General features: G+C 48.6%; 1 protein-coding gene across 1 annotated transcript; it reads left to right on the forward strand.

Moving 5' to 3' along the window:
• Positions 1 to 328: 328 nt before the first annotated feature.
• On the forward strand, positions 329 to 13905 carry LOC127677918 (uncharacterized). Its single transcript, XM_052172856.1, has 6 exons — positions 329 to 452; positions 2303 to 2384; positions 3542 to 4398; positions 6744 to 7328; positions 11292 to 11340; positions 12860 to 13905. The coding sequence occupies exons 2-6, from the start codon at positions 2342 to 2344 to the stop codon at positions 13732 to 13734; spliced, it is 2409 nt and encodes an 802-aa protein (XP_052028816.1). The 5' UTR covers positions 329 to 452; positions 2303 to 2341; the 3' UTR covers positions 13735 to 13905.
• The last annotated feature ends 763 nt before the right edge of the window (positions 13906 to 14668 follow it).

Below are 14668 nucleotides of genomic sequence, written 5' to 3' on the forward strand. Positions count from 1 at the left end.
GTAAGAGAAATCCTTAAAAAGCAAAATAAAAACAAAACCAATAAAATCAAAACAACAACAAACAAACAAACGAAACACACACACACACACACACACACACTCCGGACAGAAGATTATCTGTAGCCAATTCTAGAATAGAGTCAGCCAAGGGAGGCTCTCTCAACATGTTTGATTGTAACCCTTCTGAACAGACAGCCTTTAGTCACAGAGAAGATCGAGTGTGTGATTCCATAGAGGAATGCTAAGACCACAACTGCATAGAAAATGTTTCTGTCTCTTTAAGCCAGCATCATCCGGCCTTTCTCTCAGTTTCCTGATCTCTAAGACCCAGGCAGGCTAGTGACTTCCTCTATGCTCAGCCCTGGGCACAAAGAGACTTCTGCACTCCCAGCATAGGGAAGGCAGGAGACTGGGGCTTCTCTGGGCCACTTGAGAAACTGTCAGGAAGAAAGGTGAGCCTGAGACTGTGAGTTGGGGTGGAGAGGAGGCTGGGCTATGAGACCGAAGTGTATGCTGCCTACACACCTGCACTGTACAAAGCACTATGCACCGTGCATGTGGCACAGGCAACGGAGGGCTTCCAGGTGCTTTAGGATGGCCTGGGTTTCAACTTGACAAATCCGGAGGACTTACATAGTCTTAGGGGTGCATACATCCTTGATGAACAAAACTTATCTCTTCCTGAACTTTTTTAGTACAGTAAGGGAGATGTATTCTAGATCTCCATTCAGGAACAAAGCACAGTTTAGAAGACACCATTCCTCAAAATGCACATTTGGCCAAGGCAAAAGATACTTGTGTCCCTATGAATCATGCTTTCAAGGCCACTCTTAAACTGCCACAGCTGCCCCTCAGAAGTCTCCCCTTCTCACTGCCTGTAGGAGGGGCTCTAGCCTACTCGAGAGGAGTGGACTGGTCCTCACTTGTCATGAAACCTTTGCTTTCTGGAGTCTGCCCCACTCCAGCTACAGGGACACCCGTTTCTTCGTGTCTACAAGGAAGGGTTTAAGAAATAGCAACTTTCAAATTCTGGATGTGGATTAAGCTTATGAGAAATATCCCATTTGTTGTATGAGAACAACTAAAGATGGATCCGAGAAATTTGACATTTCTAAACATTTCTAAAGAAAAAACAATAAACCACCAAGTTTGTAGGAAAGGAACTTGACTATTCTTGGGCTCTCTCAAGCATGTAGAAGTGCACGTGCTTTATGTTCCCAGATAGTAAAAACATTTATCACCCGAGACTTCACTCAGCGTTTACTTTCCTCTTAGTACCTAGTGAAAGGGACTCAGCCTCCACTCTGACCTCTGGGAAGTCCCGGTGTCCTGCCCTGATTTCCCGTGGAGTCCCTGTGGGTGCTCCTCCAGGACAAGCCCCTCGAGCTCCTGAAGGAGCCTTGTTCGTTGCTTTATGTCTTATGGCTGCTCTTCATTTCTGATCTGTCATTTATGAGCATTTGGTGGTTTCTGTGCACAGAATAGTGACGTGGAATCGCACAGTGAGTTCTACTAAAGGCTTGGGGAGATGGAACGGGTACTAGATCAGTCTAAAGGGATTTGCAAAGCCCTTCTGTGGGAGATAGCCTATTGAATTAACATTTCCCTTCTCTGTGTGTTGTGCCCACAGGAGGGAGAGAGGGAGGGAACACATCACCCATAGTGGAGACAAAGAGATGGACTCTAAAGTGATGGAGAAGTACAGAGAAGCACTCAGACAGGAATGTGGAACCAAAGCTAGCACCAGAGAAAGGCCAGAGAGGACTGGAGAGGCTCAATCTGATTTCTGGGCAGCCACTGGCTGAGACCTGTTAGCTGAATAGGAGGCTGGAGTGGCAGACTGGGGGGACATTGCTTTTGTGCTTAGGGACTCCTGGAATCAGGCTTACATGGCCCAAAAGTACTTGGCTGTATTAAATAATGTTGCAATCAGAACATAGGCGGTAGAAGGGAATTGTTTAAAGCAAAGGGCTTGGAGACGCATAAGACAACTTTGTGGAGTTGGTGCTCTCCATCCACCTTTATGGAGGTCAGGAGAGCAAACTCAGGTTGTCAAGCTAGCACTGCAACCATCTTTCTGGTCCCCTCCCCCAGATGTTATTCTTCAAAATCCAGATACTATCTCTAAGAAGGAATAGAAGAATTTATTATGGTGGACAAACAGTGCCCCTGACTTGCCTGTAAACTGAAGTACACACCTAAACGTTCAGCTCCTTGCAGACAAAAGCCTTGCTTTGTAACTCCAGAACAGGGTTTTTTTAGACTTTGCTTGACTATGTGGTTGGGTTTTGCTCAATTGCAGGAATGAGAGAAAACCAAAACTGAGAGTCTTCTGAGAAGCATGGGGGGTAGGAAGATGGCAAGAGATGAGGAAGGCGCCTATGGTAAGAGCCCTTCCCAGAAAAGCATCCTGGCCTGTGTAAGAGAGGGGTGGAGCTTCCTCGGGTCTGGAAGCCACTGGGATGCAGCAGCAGGACTGTGTCTCTGGCTGTGTCTCTGACCCTGTCCTGCTGGGATCTCAGAACTTTGACCAGCCTCTGGTTTCCACAGCATGAAGGGAGGATTGATCCTAAACCTACTCTAGTTTCCACAAAAACGACACAGGATGGGAAAGCCAGTCCTAGAGTGACCTTCACTCACCAGGTGCCCAGCATTAGGAGGATAGGGATGGGTGATTACCTGGGTGTCAGTATTCCCAGTCAGGGAGATGACTGGGCAGGTAAAGGCACAAGCTGCCAAACCTGATGAGCTGATTTCAACTCCTGAGCCCACATGATGGTGGGAGGGAACCGACTCCTGAAAGTTGACCTTAGCCTCCATAGAACATGGTGGTAGGACTCTTAAGCAAAAAAAAAAAAAGAAAGAAAGAAAGAAAGAAAGAAAGAAAGAAAGAAAGAAAGAAAGAAAGAAAGAAAGAAAAAGAAAAAGAAAGAAAGAATAAGAAAAAAGAAAAATGTGATAAAAATATTATTCAAAAGGAGGGGTATTCTCTTTGGGGAGCTGGCTTAAGACAGGTGAGGTAAGAGGGAAGAAAGTAAACTCTCTTCTTCAACTCTCCAACAAGCCTGAGAAAGCCTCATGTTATCTTCTCCTTTGAGCTGTGTCCTAGACTGAGCACTTCCTGTGGTTACAGAAGGAGCACGAATGCAGCCAACCCCATTGTCTAGGATTGAGGGGCTCCCTTGTGCTTGATGGTCCGCATCTCGGGGGTGGGGTGGGGGTGGGGAGAACACTGGTGTCTCAGTTCAGCACCAAGTCGGTCTGTGTTCAGGACCACAGACCCTGGTAAACCCAGGAGTTATAAAGGAATATTTTGTGAAACGTTAGCGGAAGCATCTGCACGTGCACAGAGAATTCAAATGCAGAAAGGAGAGCTGGGGGTAGAGCCTGAACTCAGAGCCCCAAGCAAAGGGGTGCACCAGGCTTCCGCGGAGAGCAGTTAGTGGGGGGCCTTCCCTTGTATACTAGAGGCTTGAATATGAGCAGTGTCTCAGAGGAAAGCCTTTGTCTCTGACTTAATGCTGCCACATCTGATCCTCAGGCTCAGAGGATTCCAGGGCCTCCCAGGTGCCCCAGCTGAGGGTCATCTTAGTGGGCAGGACTGGGACCGGCAAGAGTGCCACTGGCAACAGCATCCTGGGCCAGAAGTGCTTCCTGTCCAGGCTGGGGGCGGTGCCTGTCACCAGAAGTTGCACCTTGGCTAGCAGAAGATGGGCCAGCTGGCAGGTGGAGGTGGTGGACACCCCGGACATCTTCAGCTCCGAGACCCCGCGGACCGACCCCGGGTTCGTGGAGGCAGCTCGTTGCTTCGTGCTGTCGGCTCCCGGGCCGCACGCGCTACTGCTCGTCACCCAGCTGGGTCGCTTCACCACACAGGACAGTCAGGCGCTGGCCGCGGTGAAACGGATGTTCGGGAAGCAAGTGATGGCACGCACCGTCGTGGTGTTCACACGCAAGGAGGACCTGGCCGGAGACCCCCTGCAGGATTACGTGCGCTGCACGGACAACCGCGCGCTGCGGGAGCTGGTGGCCGAGTGCGGGGGCCGCGTGTGCGCCATCAACAACCGCGCCACAGGCAGCGAGCGCGAGGCTCAGGCCGAGGAGCTGCTGGGTCTGGTGGCGAGGTTGGTGAGGGAGCACGGGGGCGCGCACTACTCCAACGAGGTGTACGAGAGGGTGCAGGCCATGCGGTGCGCTGACCCCCAGGACCAACTCGCCAAGGTGGCGGAGATGGTGGCAGCGCGCATGCAGAGGCGCACCAGGTTGCTAGCTGGGCTTTGGGGATGGCAGAAATCCTACCGGAAGGGCTGGAGATGGGGTGTGACTGCCTTCCTGGGCGTGGCCCTCTTGATCTACCTGCTGCTCTACAGAAAGATCCAAGGCCTTTGGGGACCAGAATAACAGATAAAACTGGTCGGAGAAGATGTTATGAGTGGGAAGGAGATCTTTTAAAAACGGAATATGTAGAACTCTGCTCAGAGCGTTGGTGATTCACAGTGCCGGAACATGGCGTCAACTTGGCCAAGGCTCTGTTGTGCTGAGCCTCAGCTCTAACTATATGCATTCAAGATTTTTAAAAATAAAATTGTCTAACTAACAATTCCTTCAGACATGTCATCATCCTTGTGGGCCATCCTTCCCTTAAAATTGTGCAATTTACCTGGTAGCTTGTAAATGGGGCAAAAGTCACAGTGCAAAGAGAACACACATTTTCTTTTCCTTAAAAAAAAGTTTTTATGTATTCTTTGAGAATTTCATATAATATATTTTGACCATATTCTCTCTCCTTCCCTGAGTCCTCCATGTCCTCCCCACCCTACTCACGGAACCTCATGGGTTTTTTTTTTGTTTGTTTGCTTGTTTTTGTGTGTGTGTATTTTTGGGTTTTGTTCTTTTTTTTTTTTTAATAACCAAACAACATCATGAATCCTATAAACTCCTGAGCATGACGCCTGCCCTGAGGGTGTGGATATACCCAGGGTCACTTCATTGAAGGAAATCGATTTTCCTTCTCCCAGGAGCCACTGTTTGTGAACAGCCCCTGACTGGAGTGTGTGCCTGCCCGCAGCCTTTGTGGGGATCTGCACTGGGCTTGCCCTCGCTCAGATGCAGTGTGCACGGGGGTGGGGAAGTGGGGGGTTGGGGGTTGGGGGGCGGGGGTGGGGGATAGGCGTTGGGGGGGTGGGGGGTGGGGGGTGGGGGGGTTGGGAAGGTGGGGGGTAGGGGTTTGGGGCGATGGGGGGTAGGGGGGTGGGGAGGTGGGGGGTGGGGGGTGGGGGGATGGGGGTGGGGGTGGAGGGCTGGGGGTGTGGGAGGTGGGGGGGTGTCCACCCACTATGAGCTCGAGTGTGTGCCTGGGAAACAGTTTCCTCGAAGTCGTCCACCACCTCTGCTCTGACAGTCCTTCTGCCCTCTTTTCCACAGAGATGAGGTAAGCCAATCAGGGATTTCCTTCCGGTGTCCAAACCAAAGCAGAACCTTCAAAAGAACACTTGCCATGACTTTTGAGGGGGGTGTAATTTGTTCCTCTGTAAAAAGATATGAAAGGTTCTTTTTAAAAAGAATTCTTTCAAGATGGACTTGACGGCACATGTCTGCTAGGAGTTGTGGGCCGGAGGACCAGGCAGCCCCCTCCCAGGGCCCTTGGTCAGTTCTTAGTACTGGGTGGTAGTGATCTTCATTGGATGATGTGAACTCTGGCCTCTGGCAGGTTTCTGAGAGATTCTGAGCTTTTCTGAAGAGTTAAGAGCCAAAGGTTGAATAAAAATCAAAATGGAAAAAAAAAACCCTCCAATGGGACAGAACCATCCCTCGGAATTCTCTTTTCTTTCTTAAAAACAAAACAAAACAAACAAAAAACCCCAAACCCTTAGAACCTCGTGTTCTTCCTCTTTGCCTTTGCTTTGAGATGTATATCTTTTTAAAAAACGATTTTCTTGAGTGGAAGAGTGGGAGGGTCTTGTACTCTGAGCAGCCTCTCTTTGAAATGCAAACAGCAAGGGAGGTGAGACCCTGCCTAGCTCCCTGGGATGGAATGTGGGACTAACTTGTTCGAAACCTGACAGCACCTCTGCTGCAGACCTTCCTCTTGCCCTGAGGATATAAAAAGCTACTAGCCACTAGCAGACACAGCTGGTCACTACAAAGTTTAGGATGAAGCACAGAGACACTAATAAAGGACAGGACGCTGCCACATCTTCTTGAGGAAGAGCTAAGGCTTTTTATTAGATTGACTCACTCAGTGCCATAGGCTGGCTTCTAAGTCAAGGCAATCCTCCTGCTTCAGCGCCCTGACCCACTGGGATAAGAATAAGTCACCACGCTCAGCTTGAGTTATGTCTTCTCTTGAAAATACATGCGGAGGGCTGTATCTACCTGGCTCTAAACTCTCTGCCCCTCCCTCCATCTCTCCTCCTTCTTCCCCTTTCCCCACTTTCTGTGCAGTCTCTTAGAATGTCACCTCCCTAGACCCCTTGAAACCCTGGTGTTCTCAACCTAGCGCCAAGTATGCTTCCCTGACAACAGAAAGCCTCGGGAGGGAATTCTCTGAACGAGAATGGCCCTGCAGCTGCCAGCTCTGTGTTTTATGTTCAAGGCTTAAAATTAGCAGGTACAAAGGTAAAGACATACTTCATCCTGCTTCCAGCCCGTTCCATAGGTGAGAAACTGCACAATGACCCCCTATGGCTCTGTCAAATAGCAAAGAAGGGGTAGCCGGCACCAGGTCTCCTGTCTGAGCTTAGCTGTCCTCTGAAAGGGGGCGGTCCAGGTTCTCTGGGACCAGCGGTACTTTTCTGTCCTTCTTTAGGAGTTCAGAAGACAGAGCCTGTGACATGGGACGCACGGGCTTGGGGAAGTATAGATGCTCAGCTTGGGTGCTGATGGGAACCCGGGGCTCAGCACTCTCCAGCCACAAGAGGGCTTTCTTGAAAAGGGGGGCTGTCTTCCACTTCTCAGCGTCAGGCTCCCAGGACTGTGCCCTCACACCTCCCCCACGGGGAAATGAGCAGGGCAGGGAGGCTTTCCACAGGAAGCGGTGTTTTACTAAAGCAGTTCTCCTGTGTTCTGGCCGATGTTCAAGGCCTTTCCACCTCCCCGAGGGGATAGTCGGCCGGGCAGTGTGTGTTCCGTCACCATGGGTTTTCTTCCTTTCCTGCCTTCCGACTCTGGATTCATGGCTCCGCGCGAGTAGCTGTTCTGTGAGAGCATCGCTCAGCAGGCACAGGTCCACCGTCCACCGCCTGGCTGTAAGGGACGGCTTGGGTAAGGCGGAGGCCCCACCACGGGCTGACAGCCGCTTGGGAGACGGGGAGCCGCTGTGCACACGGGTGAGCTTGGTGTGATGGGTTTCCTGGACTGTGAAAGAGCAGTGAATTGAGGGTCGGCGACAGCATATGGTAGGACAGAGTTCTGAAATTTCCACGCCATCATCCCCAGGCCCTAGGCTTTCCACCTCGCCAGCTAACTGCGCCTTTCTGAAACCCTCAGGTGACAAAGGTGAACGAATGCTCTTTCTGCTTTGACGGAGTAACTGCGCCCACCGGCTTTCCCCAGCTCCCCCAGCAGGTGGGGCACATTTCTTCCTTTTACACCAGAAGCCTCAAAGCCTACCTAGGCCAGGCAGGCCTCACCTAAAGGAGGGGAGGATGGGTTCCTAAGGCTCTACAGGCCAGAGTGAAATCTCTATGTTCCCTCCTATATGGTCTAACCCTTCCCTAGAAGGCTGGTCAGTGAATTCTATCTTAGAATCTTGCTCCGAAAACCACCCTGTTCTTCATGGCCAGGTATCCCACACCTTCCCTTAACACACCCCAGGAAGCTGTGGTATGTCAATAGCCTTGTGTTTAAGACAATGTGAGCACTCCCCTTGTCAGCTGAACTTCACAGGAGGGTGGGTACTGTTTCCAGGACTCTTGGCCACTAACCTGCCCTGCCACTCTTAGTACCTGGACATAAAGGAACAGGGGAGGGGCAGACAGGTGGAGCCGATGCCAGTGAAAATGTTTGTTTTGTTTTTAGTTGTGTGAGGGAATGCACCGGACACAATGGAGTTTGGAGGACAGCTTTCTGAAGTCTTTTCTACCCTTCTGCTTGGTGGAAACGGGCTTTTCTTCTTTCTGCCACACCCTGGGCTGGCGGGCCTGGCAGCCTCTGGCTGATTCTCCTATCTCTGCCGGCTGCCTCACTGTGTGTAGTGCTGGGATTACAGAAGCAAGCCAGTGTTTCCAGCTTTTCGTGCCTGTTCTGGTCCTCAGAGTCAAATCTTCAAGCTTGTGCTTCAGGGCTTTGGACTGACAGTCATTGTTGCCAGCCTAATACTTAACAAGGAAGACAAGGAAGACTATCTCTCTCAACTTCCTGGCTGAGCTGTGTCCTCCTCATTGCTTAGTAAAATAAATTGTCATGATATGTTGGCTTGGCCGTTTTTCAGATGAGAATGAGCATGTGTTGGCCTTGTGCTTCTGCCTCCTTCCTGAGTGAGGCCTTCCTGCTGCCCCTTGTCAGCTGCCGCTGCCCACACAGGGCCTTCCAAGCTCCTGTGGCCTCTGCACACACACTGGGGAAAGTTAGCAGAACTTTCCCTATGTAGAAGAGATCTACCTCCATTCCCAGTCTGCCCACAGCCGTGTGCTCCTCAAGCCAGCAGCCACATCTCTTCACGTCCATCACACACACCCCTCCCCTTCCCTCTGCTTCTAGGCTGTTGACTGACTTCCCCTGTTTGATTGTGACTCATTTCAATGTCTTTATCTAATGCCCCTGCCTCACCTATGGGCATTTGGATATTTATTCATATCTGCTGACTAATTTATTCCTCAGTGGAGCACATGTTTCCTGTAGTCTGTTTGATTTCTCAGAAACTGATTCAGAGACTGCCCTGTTAATGTACTGAGTGTGGTTATGACAGCCACACTGCACACATGCAACTGACACTGAGATCCACATTCGGTTCAAATTGAAATCCTTCAAAACAGAACAGCTACCTCCCCTATAGTCTTCGAGTAATTCTTTTTCTCGGTTGGGTAAATTTTTGTTTTGTCAAAACATGAACCTAGACATAGAAGTACAGTTCTTAATGTTGGTTTGGGAGAAAATTCCAGCCATCAGTACCCACTTTGTGTCTAAAGTATGGGGCCAGCAGCATCATATGTGGAGAGGGCTGTAGATTTATTGCAGATCATCTCCCCCAAGTCCCCACGGATTATTAAACCCAAAAGAAGACAATATGAAAGAAGCCATTTGGGGAGGTTTAGCTATAAGGCACATATGTGACTCTGGGAGGTAATGTAACTTTAATAGAAATCCCAGGGGCCTGTCCATAGCCACACAGGGGATACAGGGGAAGACGGTCAGGCAAGAAGCCTTGAAGTGATGTCTGCGCCAAGGACGGTCATGGTGAGGAAATTCATCTTCATCCCCACTGACACTGTATCACCTTCAAATCTGAGAAATGAGTAGAAAGGATGCTCTATGATTTGAAGACTTTAATAGAAATCTGGATATAGTTTATAGTAGTCAGAACAGTGTGTGAGAAATAACGTGAGAGGGAGCAAGGGAAGGAGGGGGAGAAGAGTGGGGAAGGGAAGTGAAGGGAAGGGAAGGGAAGGGAAGGGAAGGGAAAGAGAGAAGGGTGTGAGGAGGTGGACAGGCAGGGAAGGAGAGAGGAGGAGAAGGGAAGGAGAGGAAGAGAGGGGATGACTTAAGATATTGTGACAATGTGAAAACAATTGATAGTTTTCTATGAAGAGATTAAAAACCCCACTTTTTTTCCAAAATAAAATTGTGAAAGACAAAATAACAGAAGCATCCTATGTAGCACATGTGCTATGAAGTATTGTAAATCCACCAACCAGCCCTACGTCCGTAAGGGTGATTAAAATAGAGTGTACCATCATGGAACAGCTGTGGAGATTTGGGTTTTTTTCCTGAGATACTGGGGTGATCAAGAGCTGACGGGACCCACACAGGGTGAAACCTGGTCATATCCATCCAGCTAATGGAAACCCTGTGCTCTAGGTAAACTGTTCAGCAGGAGTACTGAGGGCACCTGTGAGGACTATTTGACAGCCTTCTTTGATGTGAAAAGCAACAATTTCAGAGCAGTTTAGATGTCTGTTAATAAAAAATGAACAACGCTGCAAAAATGACTTTTATGTAAAGGTTTAACATGAAATTGTCTAAGCATGTATACACAAATACATATAAAATAATCACATCATATAAAAGCATGAAAATACTCATTGCTGTGAAGGCCAGAATGAGAGAACGAGACAGAAGATTGGGGAAAAGACAAAAACCACGAAGTACATCTGTGATGCTTTAATTTTTAAATCAGGTCGTGCAACAACGTTGGAACAGTGAATCACTACATTCATTGCAAATGGTGGCTATTTGTTTTTATTCTATGTTTTTTTTTTCCTCATGCACATTTTTCCAAGTACAAATAGGTTTTAAGACTACAAATGTTTAAAAATTATCTGACTAACTTGAGCCAGGAGTTCACCCCGGGGTGGTTGGTGTCACAGGCTAGCCCTTCCTGGTGTGGTTGGTGTCACAGGTTAGCCCTTCCTGTTCCATGCTTCCATTTTATCAGACCAAAACCATCGAATCAGCATTACAGCCCTTTGCACAGAATATGTATGCCATGTTCGATCCAGTTACTGGCTGAATGTACTTGAATACAAAGATCGTGGTTATTGGTAAGCTAGGACCTCAGAACCAGGCAGGGAAGATACTTTGTCTGACCTCCTGACCTCCTTCCTCTCAGGTCAGGCCTTGGAGAAGTTGCCATACTCTGTTCATTCCTCCCAGGGAAAGTATGCTAGATTGCTTCTTTGCCTCTGGAACATTTTCTGGACATACATGATACTTTAAACAACCAATGTTACTCACAGCAGGGCAATTATTTTCTCTAGTCTGGCAAGTCCATCTACGTTGGCTCAGTTTTTGTTGTTGTTTGTTAGTTTTGTGTTTGTTTTGATCTGGTCTATTTCTTGTTTACAGAAGAAACACATTTTGTGCTCCCACATTTAGCTTGGGGAGGTAAATAGTTCCTCTGTAGTGAGCGTGCACTTTCCTGCTAATAAGAAAAAATAATAGCAACAGCACTCCGTGCTGGGATGACCCCGCCTCACTCCAGCTGTTACAGATGTTTGAAAGTGACACGTAGATGGGAGAGGTAGCAATGGAACTGGCCACCTGAGAATAGTCACCCTTAGTTACCTGAGTCATGCTACCTTACCAGGCCCCACATGGACCCAACTTTAATTCCTTCCTCATTTTTGTTCCAGAAGAGAATGGAAGACCTTCAGAAGAGAGCATATGGAACTATATCTGAAGGTAAGAAAGCACCAAGGTCCTAAGAGATTGAGAATTGGAGGGAGTAACTGCCCTTGTCCCACAAGTGCAGATACCCAGTTAAAATCTAGGAAAAAAAATAAAAATAAAAAATGACTCATATTTTTTCCTTCTGTCTCCAATTCTCTTGTGTCCAAGCTATTTGTTTTTTTTCATGTACACATATGTGCACATACATATACACAGGCACATACACATATACATATATACAAACACACATGCATACACACATGTAAAGAAACACATTCACATAGATATATATGCTTACAAATACACATGTGCACACACATATGTGCACACACATGTGCATACACACACACACACACACTCACTCACATATACACACTCTACTGTAACACAGGAAACCTGTCTTTGACACTCATTCAGAGTTAGAAGAGCCTGGAACTAAATTGTGACGGTTTCTTCATCTTCTCTCACTTTCAAACATTTTGAAAAATTCTTTCAAGCGATTATTTCTTACAAAACACCCCCAAACAATGAAAGGAAAGAAAAATCAAAACAACAACAGCAGCAGCAACAACAACAAAACAATAAAAACAGCACAGAGTAAAAGGAATAAGACAAGACTTTTGCTTTCGGTAATACTGAAACTTGAACCGAGGTCCTCGCGCTTGCTGCATGGGCAGTCTACCACTGAGCTTTACCCCAGATTTCCACCCAAATGAGAGCTTTTTTCTCTATAATGGACTTAGAATTTGTTTGGATTCACAGGACAGCCCCAGATCCTCATCCCTTCACTGCTAGAGATTTGAACTCTCTGCTCCCTCATACCCCCTCCCGCCAGCACTCCTTCTCTTATGGGCCCTGGGCTGCACCTGGGCAATCAGAAGACCTTTCTGGAATGCCCTCTTCATCTTCTTCTAAGTGTTTCTAAGCATCTTCTCTTCTACCCTTCTCCAACCACCCACGGTGGTGTCAGTTCCCAGACTTCCACCTGACATTATCTGTATCTCATGTCAAATCCAAGTGCAGCTTGGCTTCCTAGCTCAGCCAGCTCTGAATGTGACTCACGGCACTCTTCCACCTAAAATACCTTCAGGGCAGGAGCTGAGCTCATTTACACTGTCTGGAGAATTGTGGGTAAGGAGGTGACTCTGTCCTGCCGGTCATGGCTTCTCACCCCCCTCTGCCTCCTTCTAAACTCACACTTATTTCATGACCAGTTTTCTGGGGAGCTGCCCTGAGCATTGTCCAGGGGAAGAGCACAAGGACCTTTTCTTCAGAAATGACCTATTTGTCTCGGTTCAGATGGAACAGAGCCTCTCCTTCCTATGCCACTTCTGCCCCTTGGCGGACTTCCAACAGGGACCCTGTGAAAGTCAAGAGTCACCTAAAATTATAGGCTGACAGTTGGGAGCATTAAATGATGCCTATTTTTCTGGGATGGAGGACCATTGCCTTGAAGAGCTGTCCACAAAGACCCATGACCTCAAAGTCAGAAGCATCACTAAGTGAAACATAAACGTTCTCTTGTCCACAGGACAAGCAGCCTACTGTGTAGAAGAATCTCGCTGCCTGAGGATCCTCCTGGTGGGCAAATCTGGCTGCGGAAAAAGCGCCACAGGCAACAGCATCCTCCGCCGACCAGCATTCGAGTCCAGGCTCAGAGGTCAGGCTGTGACCAGGACCAGCCAGGCAGAGCTGGGCACATGGGAGGGAAGGAGCATCCTAGTGGTAGACACACCCCCCATCTTTGAGTCAAAGGCCCAGAACCAAAACATGGACAAGGACATTGGAGACTGCTACCTGCTGTGTGCCCCAGGACCCCATGTGCTGTTGCTGGTGACCCAGCTGGGACGTTTCACAGCTGAAGACGCCATGGCTGTGAGGATGGTGAAGGAGGTCTTTGGGGTAGGGGTCATGAGGCACATGATTGTCCTCTTCACCCGCAAGGAAGACCTGGCAGATGCGTCCTTGGAAGAGTTTGTGACCCACACTGACAACCACAGCCTGCGCAGCCTGGTTCAGGAGTGTGGGAGGAGGTACTGTGCCTTCAACAACAGGGCCTCTGGGGAAGAGCAGCAGGGGCAGCTGGCGGAGCTCATGGCCCTGGTGGGGAGGCTGGAGCAGGAGTGTGAGGGCTCCTTCCACAGCAATGACCTCTTCACTTATGCTCAGGTGCTCCTTAGAGGAGGCTACAGTGAGCACCAGGACCCACACAGGTACTACCTCGCTAAGGTGAGGCAGGAGGTGGAGAAACAGAAGCGGGAGCTGAAGGAGCAGGAGGGCAGCTGGGTAGCCAAGCTTTGCGCGGTGGGTTCCTGCTCCCACACCGCAGTATATGGTCTTCTTATTGCGCTTGCATTGGTCCTTTTCATCACTTTTGTTAACTTGTATATTAGCAGGTGGAAATGAGCCTTTTCGGGTGATTTCTGCCATCATCCCTGTCCTCCGAAGTTCCCTATCTCGTGTTAGGGAACCTCTGTCTTCAATTAATTTCACTCTCATGTGATTCCCATCGATCAGACATGCCCGGAATCTTCTTCTGAATACAATGAACTAAATAAAAGATGAAAGAAAAACGTATTTCTCTCTTTGTTGAAGTTGTGAGATTGATGATGACGCAAGTAGCGGCCATCATAGAGGTCTGGGGCTTCCCCGAAGGGAGGCACACGGACTGCGTGGCAGCGGGGCATGTCTCTCCTCGAGCTCCACAGCGGGGCATGTCTCTCCTCGAGCCCCACTTCCTGCAGATGCGATGTCAAAAGGAGAACACACAAAGCTGAGAGCAGAGTCGTATTTTAGTCATAAGTACACCTTGACCTCACGGAGCCTATAACATCAGAACTCCATCATTGCTCCACCCCTGAGAAAGATAAATACAGTGTGCATATACAGAGGACTCTGAAGGTATAGAAGAGACTGAGGTCGGGAGGCGGGGAAATGAGTGGGGACTGAGCAAAGAGGTTACAGGAGCAGGGTGGGTCTTACCCCGGAAAAAGCAGGGTCAGCGGTCAAGAATCACAGGAGCTAGAAAAGCTATACAAAGGGCAGAGGTGCATATTGTGGGCTTGGAAGATTGTGTCATGGGCATCATAGGCCCTCAAACAACACATGCAGGCAAAAGCTGCGATGATCAAGAGGCCCTGCATGTATATACCTGGTGAGCACTGAGTTTTGAAGTCCATGTAATTCTCATGTGTGAAGCTGGAACATTGTTCTCCTGAATCCTTCAGCCATAAAAAAAAAAAAAAAAAAAAGAAAGATGAAGATGTGTTGGAGAACTGGTATAAGAATTAGAATCATATGCTGCTCTTCTAGAGAACTGGGGATTGCATCCCAGCACCCT

The sequence above is a fragment of the Apodemus sylvaticus genome, chromosome 2 (genome assembly GCF_947179515.1).
Source record: "Apodemus sylvaticus chromosome 2, mApoSyl1.1, whole genome shotgun sequence".
In the NCBI taxonomy this organism is placed as follows: Eukaryota; Metazoa; Chordata; class Mammalia; order Rodentia; family Muridae; genus Apodemus; species Apodemus sylvaticus.

Coding starts and splice junctions, on each gene's coding strand:
- LOC127677918 (XM_052172856.1), top strand. CDS start 2,342: ATGGGGGGTAGGAAGATGGCAAGAGATGAGGAAGGCGCCTATG. Junction 4,399..6,743: donor AAGGCCTTTGGGGACCAGAA/TAACAGATAAAA, acceptor GTCTGAGCTTAG/CTGTCCTCTGAAAGGGGGCG. Junction 11,341..12,859: donor ATATGGAACTATATCTGAAG/GTAAGAAAGCAC, acceptor TCTTGTCCACAG/GACAAGCAGCCTACTGTGTA.